The 26,823-nt window shown below is 49.1% G+C and overlaps 1 protein-coding gene and 1 pseudogene across 1 annotated transcript; one reads left to right on the forward strand and one right to left on the reverse strand.

Moving 5' to 3' along the window:
* Window positions 1–9,702: 9,702 nt before the first annotated feature.
* Window positions 9,703–22,496, reverse strand: LOC134368569 (olfactory receptor 13H1-like). The gene is given in 5 exon segments (XM_063084999.1): window positions 9,703–10,704; window positions 21,292–21,299; window positions 21,923–22,054; window positions 22,162–22,328; window positions 22,423–22,496. Coding segments are annotated over 5 exon segments (1,383 nt in total).
* A 281-nt stretch (window positions 22,497–22,777) lies between these two features.
* Window positions 22,778–23,748, forward strand: LOC134368570 (olfactory receptor 10V1-like; annotated as a pseudogene).
* Window positions 23,749–26,823: the final 3,075 nt, after the last annotated feature.

The raw sequence follows: 26,823 nt of genomic DNA on the forward strand, positions 1-26,823 counted from the left end.
CCTGTGCTTGGGGTTGGATACAGGGGCCAGAGGGTGGGGTGGGTAAGAGTCAAAACAAAAAAGCAACAAAAAAATCTGCACCACACCCCCCAGATGTTTAATGTGAGCACATTTGTGTACTTTTGTATTCAAAAACGAATTAAAGAGTTTCCCTCACTCACTCACACACACACAGACACTCACACACACACACAAACACACACACACACACACACACAGACAGACAGAGACACAGAGAGAGACAGAGAGACAGAGAGACACAGAGAGAGACAGAGAGAGACACAGAGAGAGACAAAGAGAGACGCAGAGAGAGGCAGAGAGAGACAGAGAGAGAGACAGAGAGAGACAGAGAGACACAGAGAGAGACAGAGAGAGAGAGACACAGAGAGACACAGAGAGAGACAGAGACACAGAGAGAGACACAGAGAGAGACAGAGAGAGACACAGAGAGACACAGAGAGAGACAAAGAGAGAGACAGAGAGAGACACAGAGAGAGAAAGAGAGACACAGAGAGATACAGAGAGAGAGAATGAATAATGACAAAACAAAGACATTTTCAAACACAGAAATATTAAAAGGATTTCCACCCACTGGCCTTCATTGAAAGATTCATTCAGGATGCGCTCGGTCAGGAATACGATCCTGAGGGAAGGGCGTCAATGATCAGCCCACACGCTAACTATGATGTGCTGGAGATTTCAATTCACTTGTGACAGGAGGAGGAGCAGGAGGAAGAAACTCTAATTCTTTAATATTTAAAAAAATAGACATGCAAATACATCTCTAGCAGCAGTCACAACATGAGGAGAGATCTCTGATTCACAGTAAAATTATGTCAAGGTCCATGTCGTGTTTGAGAGGAGGGTAGAAATACTGAATAAGTTAAGATCGCCTTAGAAATAATTATGGCCGAGTATATCTGTTAAAACTTTTAAGGGAAATTACTAAAATTGCAGAAATTGAAACTATAGCTTCCAAGCAAGCAGAGGGTGGCAAAATTAAGTGAATAAAAAGTTAAACAGATACCACTACATAAGATCATAAAAATACATTCAAATAGATCAATAATTACTAAATATAAAGATATGAAAATCACCTACTAAAAGACACAAATAATTGTGCAGTTTGTTTTAGTAATTTTTAATTTTTATTTTTATTGAATCAAAACTGATTATACATATTTCGGGGTTCAACATTGAGATATGTGGATCAAATCAGTATCTCTAGCATATATATTGTTACAAATTGTAATTATTCTTTATGCGCCTTGTCCAATATCTCCCAATCCCCCTCCCCCCTCTAATTACCCTAGATTTCTTCTCTCCTTCTGAAAGAACAATGGTTACTCTGTTGGTTTGCTGCCCAAATGATCTGTCCAATGCTGGGAGGCATGATCAGGTCCCCCAATACTATCACAGAGCAGATGTCTCTTCCATCACCATGAAATGGGCTCTGCAGAGACAGACATCCTCCTCCTTTCTTTATCTCTGCTGGTGACTCTCCTTGTGTCAAGGCACTCCAGTGGCTGGCGGACCATCTGCTTGGTGGTTGTGGCATCAAGCCACCTTCGCGGCAGACATGGTTATCATGGTAGCTATGGTGGGCCACCCACATGGAGGAAATGTTTTTGGCCTGCTCTACAGGGCTGGCAGTGTGCCTGGTTGTGGAGAGTGTCTGATCCACAGTTCCATGCCCCGGGTCACTTAGTGTGTCCCAAGGCACTGGCACGGGGTGCCTAGTTGTGGGAGGAGTGCTCGGGTCCCAGGCTGCAAACCCTGGATCCATACCCTGGGTCCCCGGGTGGGCCCTGAGGTGGCGGCATGGGTGCCTAGTTTGGGAGGGGAATCCAGTCCCCTTCTCCATGCCTCAGGTCCACGGGCACACCTGAGACACTGGTGCAATGTGCCTGGTTGTGCGATGGGGGTCCGGTCCCCTTCTCCATGCCTTGGTCCATGGGCAGGGCCCTGATGCACTGTCCCAGAGTGCCTGGTTGTGTGGGGGATCCGGACCCCAGATCCATGCCTCAGGTCCATGGGCAGACCCGAGGCACTGGCGCAGTGTGCCTGGTGGTAGGAGAGAGATCTGGTCCCCTTCTCCATGCCCCGAGTCCCAGCACAGGCCCCAAGGCACTGGTGTAGTGTGCCTAGTTGTGGGAGCAGTTCCGGTCCCCTTCTGCATGCTCTGGGTCCCAAGGAAGGCCCTGGGGTGCTGGCATGGGGTGTGTGGTTGTGGGAGGAGGCTCTGGTCCAATTCTCCATGCTCCAGGTCCCAGCACAGGCCCCAAGGTGCTGGTGCAGTATGCCTAGTTGCGGGAGGGGTTCCGGTCCCCTTCCCCATGCCTCGCGTCCTTGGGTGGACCCCAAGGTACTGGTGTCGTGTGCCTGGTGGAGGGAGGGAAGTCTGGTCCCCTTCTCCATGCCTTGGACCCCCACGTGGGGCCCTGAGGCACTGTCACAGCATGCCTGGTTGTGGGAAGGGGGTCCAGTCCCTGGCTGCTAGCCTCGGGTCCCCAGGCAGGCACCTAGGCATTGGTGGTGTGCTGGTATCTGGGAGTGGGGTCCGGTCCTTGACTCCAATCATCAGGTTCTGGGTGGGGCCCCGAGGTGCTGGTGCTGTGAGTGGTTGTGGATGGGGTCCTGCCCCTGGCTCCATGCCTCACGTCCCTTGGTGGGCCCCAAGGCATTCATGGTGTGCCTGGGCCGGAACTAAGGTTTTGTCTTTTGAATGCTTCTAAAATGGGAACTTCCTGTGGAAACCAGTACTTGAGCTGTGTGGTTGACATAAATTGCTGCCTTGCTGCTGTTTCCCTAGGGAAGGCTTTTTGTGCAGCTCAGGGTTTAATGGCTGACCTTATAGGTACTTCCGGCTCTCCAGATTCTCAGTGCACCTGGGTTGTGTAGAAACTCTGATCTGGGCCTGAGTTTTTTCATCAAACTGCACCCCATGCAATTCTATACTCCTGACCATTCTCCTCTGAGTGGTCCTGCTCTGATTGAGGGGCAGATCGGCTGTCCTTGCTGTGCCCCAGTGTTCCCCTGGTGGGCCCGTCTTCCCCACCGCCCATACTCCAAACACTTCCCATGGGATGGGTCCTGGGCCTGTCCCTTGTGATGACTCACCGGCCTCTGAGTGGTTCCCCTTTTTCAGTTGTTCTGGCTCCTCACTCCTGTGTGGGTCCACAGGAAAACGCTTAGTGGTCTTACTGTCCTGGGAGCCACCAAAGTCCTCTTCTCCCCTTCCACCTTCAAGGAACTCCATCTAAAGGGCACAGCTGTGGCGTCAGCCCGCTCCTGATCCATGTGCTCCAGCATTAAAGTGGCCATGTTCTGAAACACTGAGGGCAGCTTTTTCTTTCTCTCTTCGTGCGCTCTCCTGCCTTCATGAGTTCCATATGTCTCTCCTCCTCTTCCTGTGAACTCCAGCAGCCCCAGCTTGGCTGATGCTACATTTTTGTAGTTGTAAATTCATTGTTTTGTGGGGGAGAGTGAGGCTGGGGACCGTCTATTCCGCCATCTTGAGCGGAAGTCTCTGCAGAGTTTGTTTAAAAGTCAGTCCTATAGTGCTCACAGGAGACACACCTAAAATAAAGCTGTGCTAAAAGGTTGAAAATAAAAGGATGGAAAAAATATACCATTGAAATACTAAAAAATGGAACCAGGCAAAATAGAACTTGGGGCAAAAAATATTATTACCAATGAAATTAGGACACTACATAATAACGAAGAAATAGTCTACTAAGTATAAAATCATGAGCTTAGATGCACAAAATTACGTAACTTTAAAATGTATAAAGCAAAAGCTGACAGAATTACAAGAAGAAACTAACAAATGCGCAATCATAGAGAAAAATTTTAAGCCACATGTACCAAAAATGAGCAGACCAACCACAAAATATTGGTAAGGGTATTGATGAATTGAACAACAAACTTAGATCAATCAGAAAGACCCGCTACATAGAGAATATAGGCTTTTTTCAAGTGCACGTGGGACAGTCATGAAATTTGACCACATAACTAGGTCACAAATGAAGTTTCAACAAACTTCAAAGAATCACGATCGTACAGAACATATACACATTCTCTGACGATATAGAACCATTGTTCTACATTATATGTAAAACAAACTTTAAAATGATAGCTTAAAATCAAACACACGTGTATTTGGAGCCTTAAAATGCCCTCCTAAATATCTCACTGGTAACAGAGCTAATAATGGCAGAAATTGTGAAATATTTAGAGCTTGATGACAATGAAAGTGTTGCATATCAAAACTTATAGAAGGCAGTGGTCCTGAGAGAGGAAGTTTTAGCCTGAAATACATGGATTTAAAATCTGCGGGGGTGCACCTGGGGTCCTCCTGCAGACCCAGAAGGAGAAGGGGCCGACAGGGTTACCCCCGGTGCTGGGACTGCAGGATCTTGGGGAAAAGTGAGCCTGCTGCCCGCCAACCCAGCCCTGTGAAAGAGACACTCAGACACGGCAGGAATTCTGTCAGGGCAGTTCCACTTTATTGCCCTTACACTGCAATTTATATAAGCAAGCAAGTAGGGGCTTTCCATGAACTAACCAATCAATTAAAGGATCACGCGGGCATGCATTTTGTACTAACATGTTGAGCATAGCAATCACACAGGGTTCACGAGTGCGGAAATACTGGAGGACCAATAAAACCTTTTGGAGCTATCTCGGGTTATGCCTCCCCTACTTCCCGCGGGCGCCATCTTCATCCTCCACCCATAGGCACCATGTGGCTCACAGATAATGTTTGCTCCTAAAAATGGGCCCAACAAAAATCGTGAAAGACTGGAATGGGGGAAATAGAAAATCACCATCCCATCTCTAGGATGAGAACGACAAACCACTGTAGAGAGAAATTAGAGAGGACACAAGAAGATGGAAAGATATCCCAGGCTCTTGGATTGGAAGAATTAACACTGTGAAAATGTCCATAGTACACAAAGTGGTCTACAGAGTCAATGCAATCTCCGTCAAAATACCAATGACATTTTTCTCAGAATTGGAAAAAACAATCCTATCATTCATATGGAATAACAAAAGACCATCAATAGCCAAAGCAATCATGAGCAAGAAAAGAAAATAATAAAGCCGGAGGCATAAAAGTACCTGACTTTAAACTATACTACAAAGCCATAGTAACCAAAATAGCATTGTACTGTTATAAAAACAGACACACAGACCAATGGAACACAATGGAGAATCCAGAAATCCACCCAATGACCTACAGCCATCTGATCTTTGACAAAGGCACCAAGACTACACATTGAGGAAGAGACTGCCTCTTCAGTAAATGGTGCTGGGAAAACTGGACATTCACATGTAGGAGAATGAAACTAGACCCGTACCTATCACTGTATAGCAAAATCAACTCAAAATGGATTAAAGAATTAAATACACGTCCTGAAACAATAAAACTCCTTAAAGAAAACATAGGGGAAACAGTCCAGGAAGTAGGATTGGGTAAAGACATCATGAATAGGACCCCAAAAGCACAAGCAACCAAAGAAAAAATAAACAAATGGAATTGTATCAAACTAAAAAGCTTCTGTACAGCAAAAGAAACAATTAACAGAGTGAAAAGACAGACAACAGAGTGGGAGAAAATATCTGCAAAATGTATATCTGACAGAGGATTATTATACAGAATACATAAAGAACTCAAAGAAATTAACAGCAAAAAAAAAAAAAAGCAAGTAAACCAATTAAAAAATGGACAAAGGAGCTGAATAGGCATTTCTCAAAGGAGGATGTAGGAATGGCCAACAGACACAGGAAAAAATGCTCAACATCACTCAACATTTGGGAAATGCAAATCGAAACCACTTTGAGATACCATCTCACTCCAGTGAGGATGGCTAATATCCAAAAGACTGAGAATGATAAATGCTGGCGAGGTTGTGGAGAAAAAGGAATTCTCATACATTGTTGGTAGGACTGCAAAATGGTGCAGCCTTTATGGAAAATGGTATGGAGGTTCCTCAAACAATTACAGATAGATCTACCATATGACCGAGCTACTCCACTGCTGGGAATATACCCAGAGGAATGGAAATCATCAAGTCGAAGGGTGACCTGTACTCCTGTGTTTGTTGCAGCACTATTTACAATAGCCAAGAGTTGGAACCAGCCCAAATGTCCATCATCAGATGAGTGGATAAGGAAAATGTGGCATATCTACACAGTGGAATACCACTCTGCTACAAAAAAGAATGAAATACTGCCAATCACAGCAACATGGATGGACTCAGACACAATTATATTAAGTGAAATAAGCCAGGCACAGAGAGAGAAATACTGCATGTCCTCACTTATTTGTGGGAGCTAATAAAAATAAATAAGTAAATAAACAAACAAACGGGGGTGGGGGTGGGGAAAGAAGACACAACCATCACAAAGTTTCCTTGATTTGGTTAAGACAAGTGAACAGATATGATGTTGATGGGGTGGAGGGGCGAGAGGGAGGGAGGAAAAGGAGGGATTGGTAAAGAGACACGGAAATCAACTCTCTTGTATATTGATAATTAAAATAAAATAAAACATGAAATACGACCATTCGCAGCAACATGCATGAACATAGAGAAAATTACGTTTAGTGGAATAAGCCAGGCACAGAAAGAGAAATACCTCATGTTCTCACTTATTTGTGGGAGCTAATAAAAATAAATAAATAAATATACAAAGAAATAAACAGCGGGTAGGGGCGGGAATAAAGTGAATATGTAACAACAAAGCCAAAAAAAATACACTTATATTCGTCAATAATAATCATTAAAATAAGAAGCCATAGAACTAATTAGCTCTTTCCAGCATGTGAGGATCCAATGGGAAACTGAGAGTTTGCAGCCTGAAGCAGGGAGCGCTCAACAGAGCCCGACCATGCGGGCACCATCATCCTGTTCTTCAGCCACCAGAACTGTGGCGTATCAATTTGTGTTGCTCATAAACCACCCTATCTATGGTATGCTGTTATCGCAATTGGAACTAAGACACCCTCATCATACAGCCATTCTACAAACACACCTGAAGGTTTTCTCTTCTATCTCGTCCTTCTTCCTGTGTGTCAATTGCTTTGCAAGTTCTGCTGAGAATAGTGTGATATGCAGAGGTTTTGGTCATGTGTGAGCACACACGCTTCTCCATAGGGTAACCAAGAGGCCTTGAATTTTATAAACCCCATTCATGTCAATGCGTCGTCTGATGTTTCAGCCGAATTTCTTCTTACTCAAACATTTCACCTTCAGAAAGGTTTATGTACTTCCCACTCATGAATACTAAATATCAACCATATCCTTCATCCACGATTCCTACAGTTTGGCTAGGACTGCGTTTAACATCTAATGTACTGCACAGGTGGCATATGGATGTGTCGATTAAGTCGAGGGTAATAATTATTAAACAATGTGTACTTAAATCACCCCATTGTACACCTTGAATATATACAAATTTATTCATCAGTTAAATAATTTTAATAAAACATAATAAAAATATAAAATCAAAAAAGAAAAGATTTTAAATAAAATAAAATAACCATGATTATGAGATGATTTTTACCTTCTGTCCATGTTTTCCCAGAAGTTTTCAAGCAAAATGGAAAACATAGTGGTTTCTGCCCATCCCCCATAGCCCCTGGTATGTTAGTTATTGCACCTCATTACTCTCATTCCCCCTGTCCTTTGTCCTCCTCGAGACACATTTGTAGGCACTGGGAACGCGGTTGCTGTGCGCCTAGACCTTCAGTCACAAGTTCCCACCCCACTGTGAACCCGACCACCTGTTTTCTGCACTGTTGTCCATCAACTGTGGTGCACGGCTGGAGAAAATGAGAGGTCGGCGCTGCTGGAGACTCAGGACCCCCAATCTACTGCGCTGCCTCACTCCCCTCAGTGCTTGTTCTCTCCACAACTGTCACCCCCGCGGTCCGTGATGACCCAGACACAAGCAGCTTTCAGCTCCACTACATGTGGCCTACCTGAAAACGCTTGCAAATCAAACGTTCGGAAGCCTTGAGCAGCAGACGTGCGAGCCATGAGTGGGTATTCACCGCCGAGCCACCCAGGACACAACTGAAAGGACCCACACTCACCGGGAGCTCACAGGTGGAAACACTGCTACCGAGAGCCACCAGCTACGTGCACATCCCAGAGTGGCAGGGTCGGCTACATGCCTGGAGTTTTCTTCCTCCAACACACGCATCGGCCACACGTAAAATTGCCAGCTTCGTTGCCTGCACCCGCGCACCGCCTGGCACTCTGGGGTCGTTGCAGTATCTTCTCCATTCCTGGTCCTCCCCTTCAGACACGGCCTTAGCTGCATGAGTCTGAAGCTCTTCCTTCTAGGGACAGGTTACATTCCCTTACCCCACTGATACTGAGCTTGACCGCGTGGCTACAGCTCGCTCACGGAATGGGGACAAGAGCGACAACGTGCTCATTTGATCCTAGGCCTTAAGAGGCATCACGATCACTCCTCTTGCATGTCTTCCACCATCACAAAAAGAACATGTTCAGTAGCCAGGTGGCCTTCTGGTCCCAGAGGAACGGAGTAGGCCCCCGTGGAGTAGGGCCATCCTAGCGCCATGATGTTCTATGCTATGGGTGTACGGTGATTCACTTAAACATTGCTCTCCTGCTAAACACTTAGGGCTTTTATTCAAAATTCTCACACGTCCAAAGAATGCTTGAGCAAGAATTCTTGCACATTTATGTGCCGTGCATGCATTGAGGTGGCATGGTGACGTGAGATGTCAAAGCGGGTCTTTCCCATTTTCCAGGAATTGATGACGAAAGTCCTCAGCTATCTAAAGAGGTCCTCAAAATACCTCCCATTCTAAATAGTGAGGACCACCCCCATTCAGGACCAACCACGTCCCTACAGGGATTTCCAAAAGGTGCCATTTCAAAGGAGCCCATTCTACGACTTCCTCATAAAGAGGGTGGAAGTGGAGGAGTCACGTTGGGGAGGAACCACCCTTCTCCCGAAGGCTCTCCCAGTGCTGTGAAGGGTACAGGGGCAAGCACCTCAAGGGTACCATCTGTGGGAGTCTGAAAAAAGTGGATATTGACATCTTGCTCAGGGTTAGACATTTTCAGAGCCAGCGGGCTTGCAGATCTACCCTAGGCCTCTCGGAGCAGCAAACTCAGAGGCCAGGGCTGCTGCTAGCTGAGGGCCACCTTCCCAAACAAATGGGTCACCCAAATGTTTGGTTTTCACAGCTACTGAAACTGCCTCCCCCAAAAGCCGTAGCAATTTCCATGAACCCAATGGTATTTTCCCAGATCCTCACCAACATTATATACTATAAATGGTTTTCATTTGTGTTAATCAGTGAAAAGTGATATTTTGTTGTTGCATAAGTGTGAATGATTATTTCCTCTTACTGAATTGTGTGTTTGTGCCCCTTGGCCATTTTCTTCTTGTATTTATCTTCTGTCTGAACGCTTTGCAAGAGGTTTTATATACACAGACTATTAATTATTTTCTTGTTATGTGTGTTGCAACCTTTGCTTCTCGTGATAGCTTGCATCTTATTTTTATTTAAGATGCACGTGACATATAGTAGTTTTATATTTTAATGTCATCAAATGCTGGTCCTTGTGTGATTGCTTCCATTTCTCAGATGCTTTGAAAGTCCTTTCCCATTTCTGGACTCCCACTCACAGATGTGAAGTTGCCAGGGCAGCTAAATCATTTGTGCTGTCCTATCTCCCAGCGGGCTGTCGTGTGCTTGAAGCATGAGGACTTGGCCCCACAAGTTACTCTCCTGAGAGCAGCTTTTACATCCTTATTTCTCAGGGTGTAGATGAGGGGATTTAGCATTGGTGTCACTGCTGCATAAAATATAGAGACAATTTGGTCCTCATCTTGGGACTTTTTGGCCTGTGGTCTCATATAAATATATATTAGTGTCCCAAAGTAGATGGTGACCACGACCAGGTGAGAACCACATGTGGAAAAGGCCTTAAGCCTAGCCTCAGTTGGATGGATTCTTAAGACAGCCCTGAGGATACAAAGGTAAGAGATAAGGATGAAAGTTAAAGGTACTGGCATTGAAATGACAGCACATACCATCATCATAACCTCTAGGGAAATGGTGTTAGAACAGAGCAATTTGAAGATGGCTTGGACTTCACAGGAGAAGTGATTGACTGCATTATGCCCACAGAAACTGATGGGGAAGAGCAGAATGGGAACGACAGTGAGCAGGAAGGCTGTCACCCACACAGCCAAAGCCATTAAAGTGCATTCTCGAGAAGACATGACCAAGTTGTACCTGAGTGGATTTGAGATAGCCACGAATCGGTCGTAAGCCATAATGGCCAGAAGGAAACAGTCAGCCAGTGCCAAGAAGGCTCAGATGGCAAGCTGGGCAAAACAGGAGCTGTAGGAGATGGTGGGATAGTTCTGCAGGGAGTTCGCCATGATCAGAGGTACAGCACTTGTGGAGAACAGGAGACCCAGTAAAGACAAGTTACCAAGGAAGAAATACATTGGGGTGTGAAGCTGAGAACTGACTCCCACCAGGAAAACGATCATGCTGTTTCCTGCCAAAGTTAGTATGTAGAGAAACATTAGTGCCCAGAAAAGAACACTCTGGGATGTGGGGTCCTTGGACATTCCCACGAGAAAGAATTCGGTCACTTTGGTGTGGTTTCCAATTTCCTGGTAATTCATTTCGTCTATCCACAGCTACAGGTGGGGAGAGAAGGCAGACGAATCAGCTCTTTGCCAGCAAGGAATTCACCGAGTATACTATCAGGTTGCTTAAAGCACAGCAGCCCTTGACACAAGCTCACCTCTGAAGTTTTCAGCCCCTAACCTGCCAGCAGCTTCAGTGACCCACGCCCGTGTCTGCATCCTCTGTGGGGAAAATAAAAAAGCAGTCCTCCAGGAAAAACGACCGGGACCCCTGGATTGTGTGAACACAGTATTGGAGGAAGAGAGAACAAAGGACCCACCCAGTCTTCTGGCCAGCAAGCCTCCCATGAGCTCCTGCTCCAAACTAAATGAGGCCTGACCACGAGAAGAAACCGGCTGCCTCTTCATTCAGGGGCAGGAGAATGACAGTGTAGCGGCACAGGGAAAGGTCCTCAGGACAATATTGGCTTGTACTCACTCGAGGTCAACACTCAAGGTCCTAAGTCCCTTCCCACACTGGGGCTGAGACCAAAAGATCCACAACGCTTTCCTCTCACCTCTTCAACCAGCAGCTCGTCACTCCTCAAGGCAGAGAAGAAAGGAGAAAGGGAAGGTAGGAATGTCAGGATATGCAGGGGAGGGACCCATTGCAGGCCAGCGAAGGACTGCTCTGCTGGGTGTCTCTGTTCCTTTCTGACTTTAGCCTACATGTGGGCAGGCGAGCGGGGCTGGCAGGCCTGGCCTGGGCTCTGGCTGGCAAGGTTTGCATTTACCTTCCTTGCACCACCAGAATGATAAGGTCTGAGATTTTCGTGGGGGCTTGCTGGACGCGACTAAGCTGACCAGAGGCATGTGTCTGACCCCTGTGTCTGTGCTCTTTGCTCTGCTCCTAACTACTGTCGTATGATTTATAACCAACGAAGCTCCTGTTCCACTTCTCCAGATGTGCGTCTCCATTCGTGCATCTGCTGTCACCTTAAATACCATGCGACCCATGATTTTGCCCCAGAGTTTGCCATTTTCAACTTTGCTGTCTCTGTCAGAGTCTGGCGCATATTAGGGGCTCCCCAAATGTTAGATCCTGCCTCCACCTTACTCTCCATACCCCGTCAGTCAGCAAACTCTGTTAATGTGTCCATTTAATGAACTACGCATTTCCAGACACACACAGTGGAGCAGGCACTGAGAAGAGGCTTCCTCTGCAGTACCTCTTCCTTCCGTCCCTTCTTCTCTATTCCCATGTTTATGGAGGCCAAGACCTCATGGCCTCACGCCAAGACTCACTACCAGCAACCTCCCGGACACAGTCCCTCCCCTCAAGGGGTTCACCATCTGGTGGGAGGGACAGAAAAGAACACACGATTCTACCGTGACTCGTAGTACATGGGGACAGGGTCAAGGCTGACAAAGAGCACCCGGGAAGGGGACCTAACCAGCTCTGATCAGGAAAGAGGTGATACCTCTGCAGAGACTTGACGAATGAGTGGGGACTAGCCGGTCAATGGGAGGCGGAGGGAGAGAGAAGAAACAAAGGCGAACACCCCAGTTCCTGTTCACCATCTGTGGGGGGAGAAAATCCAGCCATTCCAGTACAGGATGAGGAGCGCTAGACAGAGGGAGGCACCGAGAGGAAAGGACTGACTCGATTCCTGAGGAGCTCATCTCAGCTACCAGGAAAATGCATGTGGTTAGACCAGAGGTTCTCAAAGCAGGGTCTGTGGACCGGCAGCATCAGCATCCTCTAGGACTTGTGAGAGATACAGATTCTCAGGCCCCACCCCAGACCTGCTGAGTCAGGAACTCTGGGAGTGGGGCCCACAGATCTGTTTTAACAAGCTCTGCAGGCGTCTCTAATGCCTCTAAAGTGTGACAACCACTGGTTCGAGTACAACTTGATCATTTCCTGCTGGTTTTCAGCTTTCATCCTAAAGTAGGAATGAGACACATAACACAGACAGCTTTTCAGATGCTTAATAATTGCAGGGTCCCTCCCAAAGAATTTCGTAAAACTATTCAAACACACACACACACACACACACACACACACACACACACACACACACACACACACACATTTTAAAACTGGCATTAAAGTTTTTCGTCCGTTTCAATACTTGGAAAGATGTGATCTCTGTTTTCCTGTAAATATTCATAATTTAAAGCCACCCCTTCCTGAATATTCCTGTGCATACCTGGGTGTGAAGAGCAGACACAGATTTTCACGAGCCGCTGGCAGGGCTTGTTCCACAGCCAGCTCCTGGTGCAAAGGCTGCTGAGTGTGCTCCAGCACAGAAAGGGTTCGTCATTTGGGAAGGTGGTCACTTCTTGCTGCCTTCAGGGCCAACTCCAATGTCATGCACATGTGCTGAAGTAAGGGGACTGATCTTGCTCTTCTGCAGACTCCACCTGGAGGTCTGAGGAAAGTGGCCTACGCTGCCTCTTTGCACGCAAATCTACCCCACGCCACTGAGACACTGTCAACACCACCCGCAAGGGAAAGGTCTCCGCGTGCTCTTCACCGAGACTTCCATGAGTGACATGCATTTCCAAAAATGATATCCCAGCCCCACCTACACCCCCGAGGGTGGAAGGCAGAATTGTCAGCAAATCGCGCCTGGGAGATGGGTGGAGCAGCTGACTCAAACCAGCCAAGCTTCTTCCAGCTCTGCAGCCAGGCCCCCTTCACGGAAGAAGCCCAAACACTCAGTGACGGTGCTGGACAGAATCAGACCAGAGCCCCTTCCTGCTGAGACTCTGAGCCAAGCTCTGTTTCCCCAAGGTTAAGTCGGCTTTGGGACAAACGCGGTGAGATGTTTGTAACTCTTGTCAGACGCTGACGTGTTTGCCCGACTTCAGGGACCCTTTGGACGGCCACGAAGTCTTCCCTTGCCTGCAGTGCTCACGTGCCGTCTCCCTCGTGGAGGAGCAGAGCTGCCGTCTCAGCTCGGCGAGGCCTTGCCCTCACTCAGAGGCCCGCGGGCCCAGCACTAGGGAGGTGAGGAGCTCGATAGAAGAAATTAAAACAGCCTTAAGGACCTAAGAACTGTGCACAGCAACAACCCATGAATTATTTCCTGATGCCTTCTTCAGAGACTGGGGGCTGAACAGCAATTGGCTTCTGCTTCTGAAAAGCAGGCCATAGAGTGGAAAGTGAACACGTGGGCAGAGATGAGGATTTCTTCTTTCCCAGGAGTGGAGGCTAAATTTTACTCCTTTTCCATAAATACCGACGTTTCCTAGCTACTTGATCCCCAGTTTCTGAGGCCCACCAGGGATAGGTGCAGAGGGCATCTCTGGAAGCACAAGATTGCCAAGGATTGCAGAGGCCTGAGCTTTGCCAAGAAAGCCACCTGAATCTGGGTTATCTGATAGCCCTGCACTGTTACCCCATTGCCCATGACTCCGGGATGCAGTGAAGCCAGGATGGGTAATATACAAGCCCAGTCCTCTTGCTAGCGATGCACAAGGGTCAGCTCAACCCGGAACAACTCCAGCTAGACTCACACTCTAGGAAGAGTCATGTGGCTTGCAAGGTGGCTCCGGAAAGTAATTCCGACTTTCCAGTCTGCGTTTGGGTTGAGTAGGGGAGAGCTGCCTTGGGGGTTAGCTCTGCGGGCCTTATGAAGCCGAGAGAGACTGAGGAAATCCAATAGGATATTGGCAAGAGAGCCTCAGGGGAAACAATTACAGGTGTGCACCAACCATATATATCACAGAGGCTGTGAGTGGCCTCTGTGGGCAGCCACAGTTGTAAACGTGGTCCCTGGTGGAGCAAACACACTTACTCCTTGTGCCGGAGAATTACAACACATAAGTTCATGCTACTGCCCCACAGCCCAACGCACGGGCTTCTGCCTTTTCTATACCAGGCTCTGTGCTGGCTGCTGTCAGGGGGGCAAAGGTCAGCAAGAGTGCACAGACTAATAGGAGAACGAAGACACATATCCGAAGCAGACATTAAGAATTCAGCTTTAGAACTAAGTCTGTTTACAACGCTTAGAATTAGAATTCAGCTGCTTAGAAGGAAAACTGAGGGCGCGACTTGACCAAGGATGAACTTGACCTGGAGCCAGACAGATCTCCAGAGGTCTAAGCTCAACTCCACCCTTTCCTGGCTGTGTAATTTTGGGTGAGCTATGACACTTAACCTCTCTCAGCTTTAGATTTGTTTTCTCTTTGACATGGAGCGAATAATAGCAGCTACCTCACTTCATGGTTTGGAGGAGGAACTGAGAGAATATACGTATAACTAGTCTGTAAGTGCAGGCGTCCATGCGGGAAAAAACCCAACACTCCCCTACTCCCGTGAGTGCGGGCTCACCCTGTGGGTCCCAGGACATGAGGATCAGAGCACGGTCGTCCTGTATCAGCACTTACTGGGGGTTATCAGTCTAGGCCAGTAGGGCTTCTTCGTCTCCCCTTAAGTGCAGTCCCACCATGTTTCCCATGGACGTTGGATGTAATTCAGTGAAATAAGTCCTGGGAAATATCAATTAAATAATAGCTAACGTGATCACGAAAATTTTAGTGTTGAAGAAGAAATAGGAAGGCTGATCAATGAAACAGAATTAAGAATCCAGAAGTCGATTTTTTTAATTCATATGGAAATTTAGTGTCTGATAAGGGAGAAATTTAACATTTGTTAAATTTGATAAAGACAACATTCAATAAATGGTGTTGTGGACAACTGGCTCTCCATGAAAACATGCACCACACGAAATTGGATCCCCACCTTACTCCTTTCACCAAAATCAGTCTCGGGGATCAAAGAGTAAATGTAGACAAACGAAACACTAAAACACCTAGAAAGACACACGGGTGGATATTTTCATCTTCTGGAGTGCTGAAAACATTTCTGAGCGCAGGATGTGAGGCTAGAAGCACTGCCGAGCTGTTGATGATGGTGTGCATTGGAGCAGCATCTTTGGAGGGCAAGTTTGCTGCACTTTAAAGTGTGCACGCCCGGGGAGTAATTGCAGTTGCAGGTGGTGGGCACGCTGATAGCACTGATCTGCTCGCCGCATCGTGGGCACAGCTGCTGACGGTCAGCTCTGTGCCACATGAATATGCATAATCAATAAAAGTTTTTCAGATTAAAAAACAAAAAAACAAAATGTGCACACCGAGCTCACAAATGGGACGGGAGGAAAGATCCAGATGTCCAGGGAATCTGCTCTGGCCAGAGGAGAAAGTACTGAAGGAAAGGAAAAGACAGGCAGACATGCTAAACAGCGATTTCTGCATCTCAATTGAGAGGCTTCCTGTTATCTCACCCTGTGGGCTGCAGAGACATCAAGTCCTGACTGTGGAACAGCCCAAGCCTCAGGGAACCTGAAGCCATGTTAGCAAAAGTTGGCTTCTCTCCCAAACCCACACTCAGTGTCTGTCCCGTTGGGAAATCCTTTCCTGGACATAAATGCTCACGTCTGGGAGACACCGTCCTTCACCCCCAAGGCCATATGAGCACCTTTTGCCTTCTTTATTCATTCATTCAATGAATATTTATTTAGCATCTATGGAGTGCCAGGAACCTTGCCAAGCTCTAGGGGCCCATCTGTCACCACTCAATAAATGCTCATTCCAGAACTGAGAGCTCATAGGCTGAAGAGGATGTGCAGAAAGACTGAGACTGAGTGGAAGGATGACGTTATATGTTTGCAGGTCAACCTCGGGTAGGTCATTTCCTTATTCTCAGGCTGGTTTTCCATGCCGTGTCCCTCCTTTTTTGTTTTTCCATTTAGTGGCCTGGGTTGTGACTGGGAATAAGGGCATGGTGACACTGAGGCAGCTTTTACCACTGAGACCACACCACTGGGGGAAGGCACAGAAAGGAGCTAGACAGATCGGGGTCTCCATTGACTACTGCATCTTGAGATGGATTTCATGTACTTCACGTGGACTGACTGACATCCATTTGCCAGCATCTCCTCCAATTTGTCTCCTTGGCAAGCACTGCATGGAGAACACATTCAAATGGCCCTTCTGGCTGTCTCTTAGTGGATATTGGAGACACAGAGAGAGTCCCGGGAATGTTGTATAACAGGAGGATTTTCAAGTTACCCCACACCTGGACTGGAAGCTGTTGGCCATCTTTGCAGCCCTTGCAACAGAAGGTGCAGATGAAACGTCTTCAGAGCAAAGGAAGAGCAAAGCACATCCACAGGGATGAAAGACAGGGAAGGGGGCAGTCCTGATGGTGTCTGAGTCTCTGGTTCCACTTTGCTCCTGTCTGAGTTTCTGGGAGACAACTACCCCACCCCCACCCCCACCCCCTACCCCCAACCTGGTACTCATATAACAAGTTCCCATGGTTTCCTGGGCTACTTGGAATTGGTTTCTGCTACTTTGGGGTTTTTGTTATTTTACTTCTCAAAATACATTGTACTTGATTTTCATGCCCCTTTACCAGTTCCTCTCCACCCCTCTCCCCTCCCCGCCGTCGTAAGTGTGCACTTGACTTAAATAGTTCAAGGAATTTTTGTGGTTATTCCGTCCGGTTTCTGCTACTTTTGACCAATAGAACCCTAATGGTAGATCTGCTTGCTCATGTTACAGAAGAAGCTCGGTGTCTACCTGTATTGGGAGTTAAGAGGGCTCCATCAGACACTCTGTGCTCCAATCTTCCAGGCGGGATGAAGAGAGACAGAAAAAGGTTAGACTGTCTGGGGTCAACTTTGCCAACTGAGAGATCTGGTTAACTGTGAAGAGCCCAAGATGATGGCATCAGAGAGGTTCTTTTTCTGTCTTGTGGTGGCAGCAGTGCCCCCTGACCTCTAGCTGGCACGTTTTCCCTCAGAGAGCTAGTCCATGGCAGTGCCCAGCTCTTTCCATGGAGTCTCAGCATCTAAGGGAAGAAAGCAAGGGGGCACCTGCCTGGTGAGCCTAAAACTCTGACACGTACCTACCTTCAGGCAATTCTGACTTTGCAATTCTTTGTGGTCGCCGCAAATACTAGAAAATGAAATTAACCTGCCAGCCTGTAGCTACCCTTTTCAGCACACAGAGAACCTGTAATTACTGAACTCAAGTGAGAAAAGAACGGCCAACCAGATTGCTTCGTCACGTTTTCACCCAACACATGAGACGGTTCCACTGAGCAGAGCTCAGTGTCCAGGTACGGGGGTGTCTGTGGCCTCCTCCCCACGGGCAATGTGGTGAAGGGGACGGGTCAAAGTTCACCGTGGGGCAGAAGTGCCAGCTAAGAAACCAAAGAAGTCCTGAGGCCCCAATCAGGACTTTCCCTTTCAAAGAGTCCAGATAGTTAATAGGATGCACACAAACATCCACGCCGGCCCTACAGCCACCGAACTTAGGAGACAAGCCAACGTCCAGGCCCAGTACCATGATGTTCCCAGAACTCGGTTCTGTGTTGCCCCCAATCCTATCAGAGTCCATGGTCTCTAACTGGGATCTAACTGGTATCCAACTGGATTCAGATGCAGAAAACCTGGATAATTTTGAGAGCGGCGGTCCCCGAGCTGTCACTGCTGAGAGAGCTCCGCAGTCACCATGGCCGCTCTCTCCGTTCCAACAGAAGAGATTCTGTTTTCGAAACTGTGGCCAAGAGCAGAGGGGGCAAGAGGGCAGGTAAGAGGAAGAGAAAAGTCGAGCGGCTAGAAAACTGCCACACGTCCACCTTGGTGTCGGCAGCCCCTCTGGTGGTGGAGGCAGAGGCAGAAACGGCTGGAATGATTCAGAGGAGATTGCGAGTGATCCTAAGCTCCAGCAGAGTAGTCTGGGGTCCTGTTTTCTGCTTTGGGGTGTGGGCCTTGTCCCTGCCACCGCCTAGAGCCCAGCACCCAGCACTGTGCTGGCCCTGCAAGGGATGGACACTTGTCATATGGCAGCCGGTCTCGCTATCAGCAGGATCTTCTCTCTGTCTCGTTCTCTCTCTGTCTCTTCTCTCTTTCTCTCTTTCTTTCCTTTCATTTCCTTCCTTCCTTCCTTCCTTCCTTCCTTCCTTCCTTCCTTCCTTCCTTCTTCCCTTCCTTCTTTCCTTCCTTTCCTTCCTTCTTTCCTTCCTTTCCTTCCTTCCTTCCTTCCTTCCTTCCTTCCTTCCTTCCTTCCTTCCTTCTTCCCTTCCTTCTTTCCTTCCTTTCCTTCCTTCTTTCCTTCCTTTCCTTCCTTCCTTCCTTCCTTCCTTCCTTCCTTCCTTCCTTCCTTCCTTCCTTCCTTCCTTCCCTCCTTCCTTCCCTCCTTCTTTCCTTCCTTCCTTCCTTCCTTCCTTCCTTCCTTCCTTCCTTCCTTCCTTCCTTCCTTCCTTCCTTCCTTCCTTCCTTCCTTCCTTCCATTTCTGTGTATCTGTCCATCATTCTTTCCTTTTCTATTTTTCTTCATTGTCTTTTTTCTTTCTTTTCTTCTTTCTTTGTTTCTGTGTGTCTTCCTGCTTGTCTTTTTTCTCTCTCTTTGCCTTTCTTTCTTTAAAAAAGGAAAAAGAATGGAAACGGAATGAAACTTCCAGGATGTGGCAATGGCTTTGACCTGGGCGCTGGTATTCCTAGAAAGGGCAAGGGCATCTGGGAGGCTTTTCTGAACAATAGGACCAGCTGGTAGGTGAGGCAGCTTTATGAATGTAGGTGACACGTGAATTTTGGAATGCAGGGGACGATGGAGCTTACTGTGCTGCACGGAAGCCACTGTGGCCCTGCTCTACCGAGATGTGGACTGTGGTACAGGTTGGACACTGCGCTACACCTAGATCAGGAGTTGTCAGGGTGTGGATATGCTGGCCTTGGGGAGATGTAGGCATGAGACAGGAGGTTAGGTCAGCTGAGGAGCAGCATTCTCAAGGTTCCATTGCTCTCATTCCCACGTCACTCAGAGAAGTAAGCCACTTCGATGACTCTGATTTTGCATATTAACAAGGGAGGCCCTGAGAGCCTCCTAGTTCTTACAAAGAACAAGGGAATCTCACTGGGGGAGGGGGGTTGTCGGTTCAAATGCCCCAATCTCAGGCTCCATTGCCCACTTTGAGCTTCTCTCTAGCAAGGACTGGTCCCTGGATTCGACCCCAGCCAAACCTGTATGTTATCTGCCTCTCAAATCAGCCTGAGGCTGATTCACGTAATGGTAATGAATTCTACAATGGGGACTGCAGATTTAGCAGATCTGACTGAAATAACATTGTCAGGACCTAAACTGTATCCAAGGTTTGCGAACGAAACACAAGTCATCGGGATTGGGATTTGGGTCCAGCTGTGTGACCTGGGGAAGGCACGCCCCTCTGTGCGCGGATCCCAGTACGGCCTCCTTCCTGACCTCTCCTAGGACTTTCTCAGTCCTGCCTTCACTGCTACTTAACGCAAGTCACAGGCCGTGGAACTCCTCTAAGGACACTCCCTTCCTAACAAGCATCAGCTATACTTCCGAGGGCTGCTCCCTGTGGTCCAAACAGGCTGGAAAGACACCATCTGGGTCCTGGGAAGTGGTGCTGCCAGGTCCGGGCCCCGCGGCCCTGCCCCTGCTGCCCTGAGGATGGGCTGTTCATCGCTCTTGGGTTCTCACCAACAGCAGACGGTACCAGAACAATCTCCCACAGGGCTGCTGCCTGCATTTCTCCTTCAGCTACTGGATCTGCTCCTTCCAGGCAACCCTGGGCCTCTTCTCCATGGGTGCTCAGGGACATAAGAAACGAGCAGGGAAGGACATGCTGGCAGTCTCCACAGCCTGGCAGCTGCTCTGTGCTCTACCGCAGGATGTGCTTTGTACCATGGAAAGTAATAAGGAAACACAGGAAGCCACTTCAGCATCGAAGTCATAAAAGACTCATTACATGACAGTGCATTTTAGTTACATTTTATTTATGTTTCTTTGTGTGTGTATGTGTCTGAGCATGTGTATATGCGTGAGCGGGTAAGAGTGTACCTCAGAAAGTTCATGGAAAGGTTTGTGTTGTATTTTAATTCTACTTTTCCACAGACTTTTTGAAGAAAATCATACATGTGTGAGTGTGAGCACACGTGTGCGTGTGTGAAAGCATGTGTGCGTGTGTGAGTGCGTGTCCATGTGTGTGCACGTGTCCGTGTGTGTGCACGTGTGCATGTGTGTGACTGCCTGTGTGTGAGTGCATGTGTGTGTATGTGAGCGCGTGAATCTGTGTTTCTATGCACAGGACAAAGTGGGGAGCAAACGCCCCTCACTGCTAAGAAGGGTTCTCCGGGAAGTGCAGAGAAGGACTGAGGGAGCAGAAACTTTCACTCCGACTGTCACTTTTGAAGTGTTTGGATCGTGTGTGACTTCCACTCTTGCTTCCGTGTTTTCTGTATTTTCAAGGTTTAGGGACCAAATAAACAAAGCAATCCCCACATTTCTGCAGCATTCTCATGGGGGGACAGAGTGCAAGTGTCCGAGGAAGACAAACACGAGCCCAGCAAGCACGTTCTCACCCACAGACAGAATTTTCAAGGGAGGGCACAAGGGGCTCCTGGGAAGGCTGAGCGTGGAGGGTGGGAAGCTGGGCTGGGTCACGGGAGGGGTTGAGCGCCAGCTGTGGGGCCTCTGTCTGAAGGGAAGCTGGCCACCCTGCTCTCTGCCAGTCCTGCCAGCCGTGGCTCCCATGACCAAGGGTGGGGGAGATGGCAGAGGGGAAAGCCCGGGTTTGGGCTCTGTCAGGTCAGGGGGCTTCAGGCAGGGGCTTACTGTGATTTCTGGGGAGAGGCCAGGGGTGGGGACAGGAGCAGGGCACGGGCCACCCAGGGAAGAAGGCTTTGTGACCATCTGCTCTGACGTGAGGAGTGGGCACGTCGCCCCTAGGGACCTGCTCAGCTCAAAGACTCCCGGTGCCCGGTAGGTACATGACACTTAGTGCAACATGTAAGCAGAGCTGTCTTCAGACGGTTTTCTGGTTTCACCGAACTCGCTTTGAGCCTCAGTGGTCCCCATAGAAATGGCAGGTCGCTAAGCAGCGACCTTCTTTAAGGGACAAATGGGATTCCACAGGGCCTTGAAGGCCTGTTGACTCTTGATTTGCTTCATCTGCAGGATTTTTAGAAACTTTCTCCTCGTCTCCACTGCTGTGATGGAGGGATGCATGGGAAGAACCTGGAGGCTCATCGCAGGGTTGCTCCTTGTAACTCGGGTGCTGCCGAGGGAAGGAAGAAGCAACGCGTCCCCCAGAGTCGGGGAAGCAGACCAGCCGACGGCGTGGACGGCCGGCGCTCGACCCCACGGCCCTGAGAAAACGTCCTCCCCGACTGTCCTGACTGTCCTAACTGTCCCATTTGTGCCGACCCTGTGAGCCGCCCACCCCTGTGCCCCCTGCTTTGCTCACGCGAGGCCCGCACACTGCTGGCTGCAGAGGATGCACAAATGAGCCACGAGCCCTCATGCATCCTGCTAACTGTGCCAGCCACTGTAGAAGGGGCTGAGGGCAGACGCTTCTCGCCCCCGTGGAGCTCATAGGCTGTTGGGGCACACGGAGAATAAGCCAAGAATTACAGCCTTGGTGGTGCATAATATGACTGCTGAAGCCCAGGGTGCTCTGGGGACACAGGAAAGGGGCTAGCCCACCTAGGGCATCAGGGGAGGGGTCTGGAAAGGGGTGGCACAAAAGCCGGGCCTCCCTGCAGCTGAGGCGTGCAGGCACAGGATGGGCAGCAGCTCGTGCCGGCTCTGCCCCCTTCCTCTCCAGCACCCGCTTCGCAGCCCTCGGCTGCAGGTAGCAACGTCGCAAGTGCCTGAGATGAACTGGCCAGAGCTCACGCCCTGCAGGAATTCCCTAGAGCAGCAGTGATCCTGCAGACCCGTCTCCATCAAACTCCAGACCCCCACCGCAGACAACGCTGCAAGCGCAGGACGGCTCTGGCAGGAGGGTTGTCTTCAGGGCCTGTGAAAATCAACTGCATGTTTACAACTCGCTCTTCTTGGTTTGTTTCTGTAAGAGCCCAGCCGGGGAACTAAAGCAGCATCTCACCAGCCGTTCTTTGTTCTCGGTGAACAGAGGGCGGAATTCAGGAGGCTAATTGCACGGAGGTGAGGGCCGAGCCTGGGGAAGGAGCTGGCAGGGCCTGGTGAGCCGGGTGCGCTCCCGTCCGTGCGTGGAAAGGGCTCCAGGGTTTCCCGTGACTTGGAGAATTGCTAGAAAGCTGTCCTTTCCAGCCAGCAGTCCTGCGGCAGAGAACACAGGATGGACACGTGCTTGAAAAACCACACCCTAGGCTCTGAGTTTATCATCTTGGGCTTTGGAGACCTGGCTGAGCTGCAAATCCCCCTTTTTGGACTCTTTCTAATCCTGCATCTTGTCACCCTAGCGGGGCACATGACTATTGTGCTCATCACCCTCACGGACTCCTGTCTCCAGACCCCCATGTATTTCTTCCTTCGAAACCTGTCTACCATTCAAATTGGCTATGTACTCTTTATTGTCCCCAACATGCTGGTCAACTTCCTGTCCGGGAACCAGCGGATGCCCTTCCTGGGCTGTGTCCTGCAGATGCAGCTCTTCGTTGCCCTGGGCGGGGCAGAGTCTTTCCTCCTCGCTGCCATGGCCTATAACTGCTTCGTGGCCGTCTGCCACCCCCTGCGCTACACACTCATTATCACCAGGGCCCTGTGCCTGCACATGCTGTCTCTGGCATGTGTCGGCGGCTTTGCCCTCTCACTCACCCTCACCACGCTGATATTCCTCTGGCCCTTCTGCCAGTCCCGTGAGGTCGATCATTTCTTCTGCGACATCCCTGCGGTGCTATTCCTGGCCTGCGCAGACACGCGAGCCAACGAGATGGCAGTCTTCCTCATCTGCACGCTCATCCTGCTGTTCCCGTCCGGGCTCATCCTGCTGTCCTACGGATTCATTATCATCGCCGTCCTCAGCATCCACTCTGCTGAGGGCAGGAGCAAAGCCTTCTCCACCTGTGCTGGGCACCTGCTGGTCTCTCTCCTGCACTATGGCTGTGCAATATTCATCTACATTTGCCCCACTCATGCTACACCCAAGGACAGGACAAAATCGTGTCCTTGACCTACACCAATGTCACCCCCATGCTCTACCCTGTGATCTACAGCCTGAGGAACAAGGAAGTCAAGGGAGCCCTCAGGATCCTCCTGGGGCACCACAGCGGAAGAAGAGCAGCAGCAGGTGACCCCTGCACCAGGTGACCCCTGCCCCAGGTGACCCTGGCTACAGGTGACGGGGAAGGTAAGGCGCGGCCACCAGGACTAGCCCGGCCCCCTTCAAGAGCCCCGTCAGTCCTCAGATCATGCACCCTGTGGCCCGACCTCCCCTTGAGTGCTTAGCCATGGTTCTCAGCACACCAGAACTCGCTGCGCCCTTTTCTGTGGTCAGACAGAAGGGAAGAATCCTGAGGTTTTCTGAGACAGGGCAGTTCTGCAGTGTCCACCCCCTCAGGGGCAATTCCAGGAACACCTGGATCACTGTCAGCCATGTGGACAGGCAGAAGGTCGTGACATGACCCGAACAAAACGTGAAGCCAGCCACCTCTCTGGACAAAACGCCAGCGGGGACAGAAATACAAGGAGCTCCCAGATCCAAACTAGGTAAAGTTTGGATGCAAAGGCTGAGCCGGCCCAGACACGGAATTCCTGCATCGGGAGAAAGTGACCTGGAGGTCAGCCGAGACGCAACACTGCACACCGAAGTGGCAGCATTAGCGTTAGCAGCGGCAGCACTGAAGGGCCTGTGACCTGCCCACACCACACTGCACCCTGCACACGCTCACCGTCCTCACTGAGGCGTTTCAGTATCTGCCCTGTTCCTAAGCTTCTGGGCCAGCTCACGCCTCCCCGTCCTTTGAATCTCGCTTACAGTCCACTTGCTCCCGAAGCCCGTGCGGACGGCCCCTCCTCCACGGCTCCATGTGCGTGCGCTTCATCCACTACCCCCAACTGCCCTGGAGCCTCCTTAAAGGCAAGAACTGTCATGACTCTCTGTCACCCCAGCACCTGGTACGTAACAGGTGCTCAACAAATGGTAACTGACCCTTGGCTCTCGCACAGAGATACCTTTGGATCCCAGCTGCTGATGCACTGAAAACTTTCAATATCCTCCTGGGCCAAGGCCTCTGCGATTCAGGGACGAAGGTCGGGTGTAGTGATCTCAAGAAAGTGTTTGCTCACCCCACTCCCACCCCACAGGCTGGGTAAGTGCCAGGGAGCCCTGTGGTCCACTCCACCATAGCACTTAGCAGGAAATATTTCTTGAATGAACGCGTGAATGAATGAATGAGGGTCGCTTGTGTACCAGACACTGGGCCTAGCCCAGAAAAGCTTAAGACAAGGTCCCTGCCTTCAAGAAGCTCACTAATTAGCCGGGCCATTAGGCACTAAAACAATGCTTACTTGCTAGTCATTCTTAGGAAGGGCTGAATCATCCCCAGCACCAAACGTAGGAGCACCCACACACCATTAAAAGGGTCAAGAAGGAGGGGGCCGAGGCCCCCGACAGACCCTCCACTGAGCAACTAAACCGACACCAAGACCACCTCCCTCAGGACTTCATGTTCAATCAATGACACATTTCCTTGTGATGTGAACCCAGAAAGCATTCCTTAAATGAGGCATAAAATACAAAAACAAAAACGTAAGCATTAGCTACTTCCAGGCTTGCCCGCTCGCCTCAGTTCACTGCTCCTAGCACGTCCCTCATCGTGCCTCGATGAGGACCCCTTCCTCGGAGCCACCAGAGGGGCGCTCCTAGATAGCAGCGGCCAATCTTGAAGGGTAGGAACCATGTGGGCCCTTTATCCTAGTGCCCAGGCCTGCCTGCTCTCTGGTCACTGACAAGGCCACGGCAAGTCACTGAAAGAAGAGAACAGCTATGGGAAAGAATCCATGACAGGCTCCACCCGGGAGCTCACAAACCAATGTGGGAGACAGACCAGCAAATTTCTGGAGACAGCCCAGTGCTATCAATGCTATGCCCAAACATAGGCCCAGGTGCTATCACCTGGGGCAATACTGTCCCACACCTGCTCGATTGTGGGGAGGGTTGCATGGGATGATTCACGGAGAGTGACACATGGCCCAGAGCCAAGCACGCAGGTGCCAAACTAGTGGCAGTGGGGATTGGCCGAAGTTCAGGGCAGCACCGAGCCCTTCCACCTTGCCGTCCCCCGTCATGCTGCACTTGCCCTCAGGGCTGGACAACGCTGCAGCCCGGTCGGGGGGGGCGGCAAGGGGGACACCAAGCCGTTGTAGCTTGCAGTGAGCACCCCTTTATTGGAGCAAGCTTAGGCGGGTGCCTCTTCCTCTCCCACCTTGAGAAACATTAACCCCCACTGCTCACATCCCTAAATCCTCCCCTACTTTCAAAATAAACTAGCAAAATGGTGACAGCTGTTGAATCTGGATGAAGGGTACACTTGTTTTTCAATATTATTCTTACTGTTGTGTAGATATGTAATTTCCACAATAAAATGTTTTTTTTTTCTTTGTAAATTTTATTTTGTCGATATACATTGTGGCTGATTATTGCTCCCCATCACCAAAACCTCCCTCCCTTCTCCCTCCCCCCTCCCCCCAACAATGTCCTTTCTGTTTGCTTGTCGTATCAACTTCAAGTAATTGTGGTTGTTATATCTCCCCCCCCTTTTTTTGTGTGTGTGTGTGTATGAATTTATATATTAATTTTTAGCTCCCACCAATAAGTGAGAACATGTGGTATTTCTCTTTCTGTGCCTGACTTGTTTCACTTAATATAATTCTCTCAAGGTCCATCCATGTTGTTGCAAATGGCAGTATTTCATTCGTTTTTATTGCTGAGTAGTATTCCATTGTGTAGATGTACCACATTTTCCGTATCCACTCATCTGATGATGGACATTTGGGCTGGTTCCAACTCTTGGCTACTGTAAAGAGTGCTACGATGAACATTGGGGAACAGGTATACCTTCGACTTGATGATTTCCATTCCTCTGGGATTATATCAAACTAAAGAGCTTCTGCACAGCAAAAGAAACTATTAACAGAGTTAAAAGACAACCAAGAGAGTGGGAGAAAATATTTGCAAAATATACATCTGACAAAGGATTAATATCCAGAATATATAAGGAACTCAAACAACTTTACAAGAAGAAAACAAGCAACCCAAATAAAAAATGGGCAAAATAGCTAAGTAGGCATTTCTCTAAGGAAGATATACAAATGGCCAACAGACATATGAAAAAATGCTCAACATCACTCAGCATCCAGGAAATGCAAATCAAAACCACCTTG

This window comes from Cynocephalus volans, chromosome X, assembly GCF_027409185.1.
Source record: "Cynocephalus volans isolate mCynVol1 chromosome X, mCynVol1.pri, whole genome shotgun sequence".
Taxonomy (NCBI): Eukaryota; Metazoa; Chordata; class Mammalia; order Dermoptera; family Cynocephalidae; genus Cynocephalus; species Cynocephalus volans.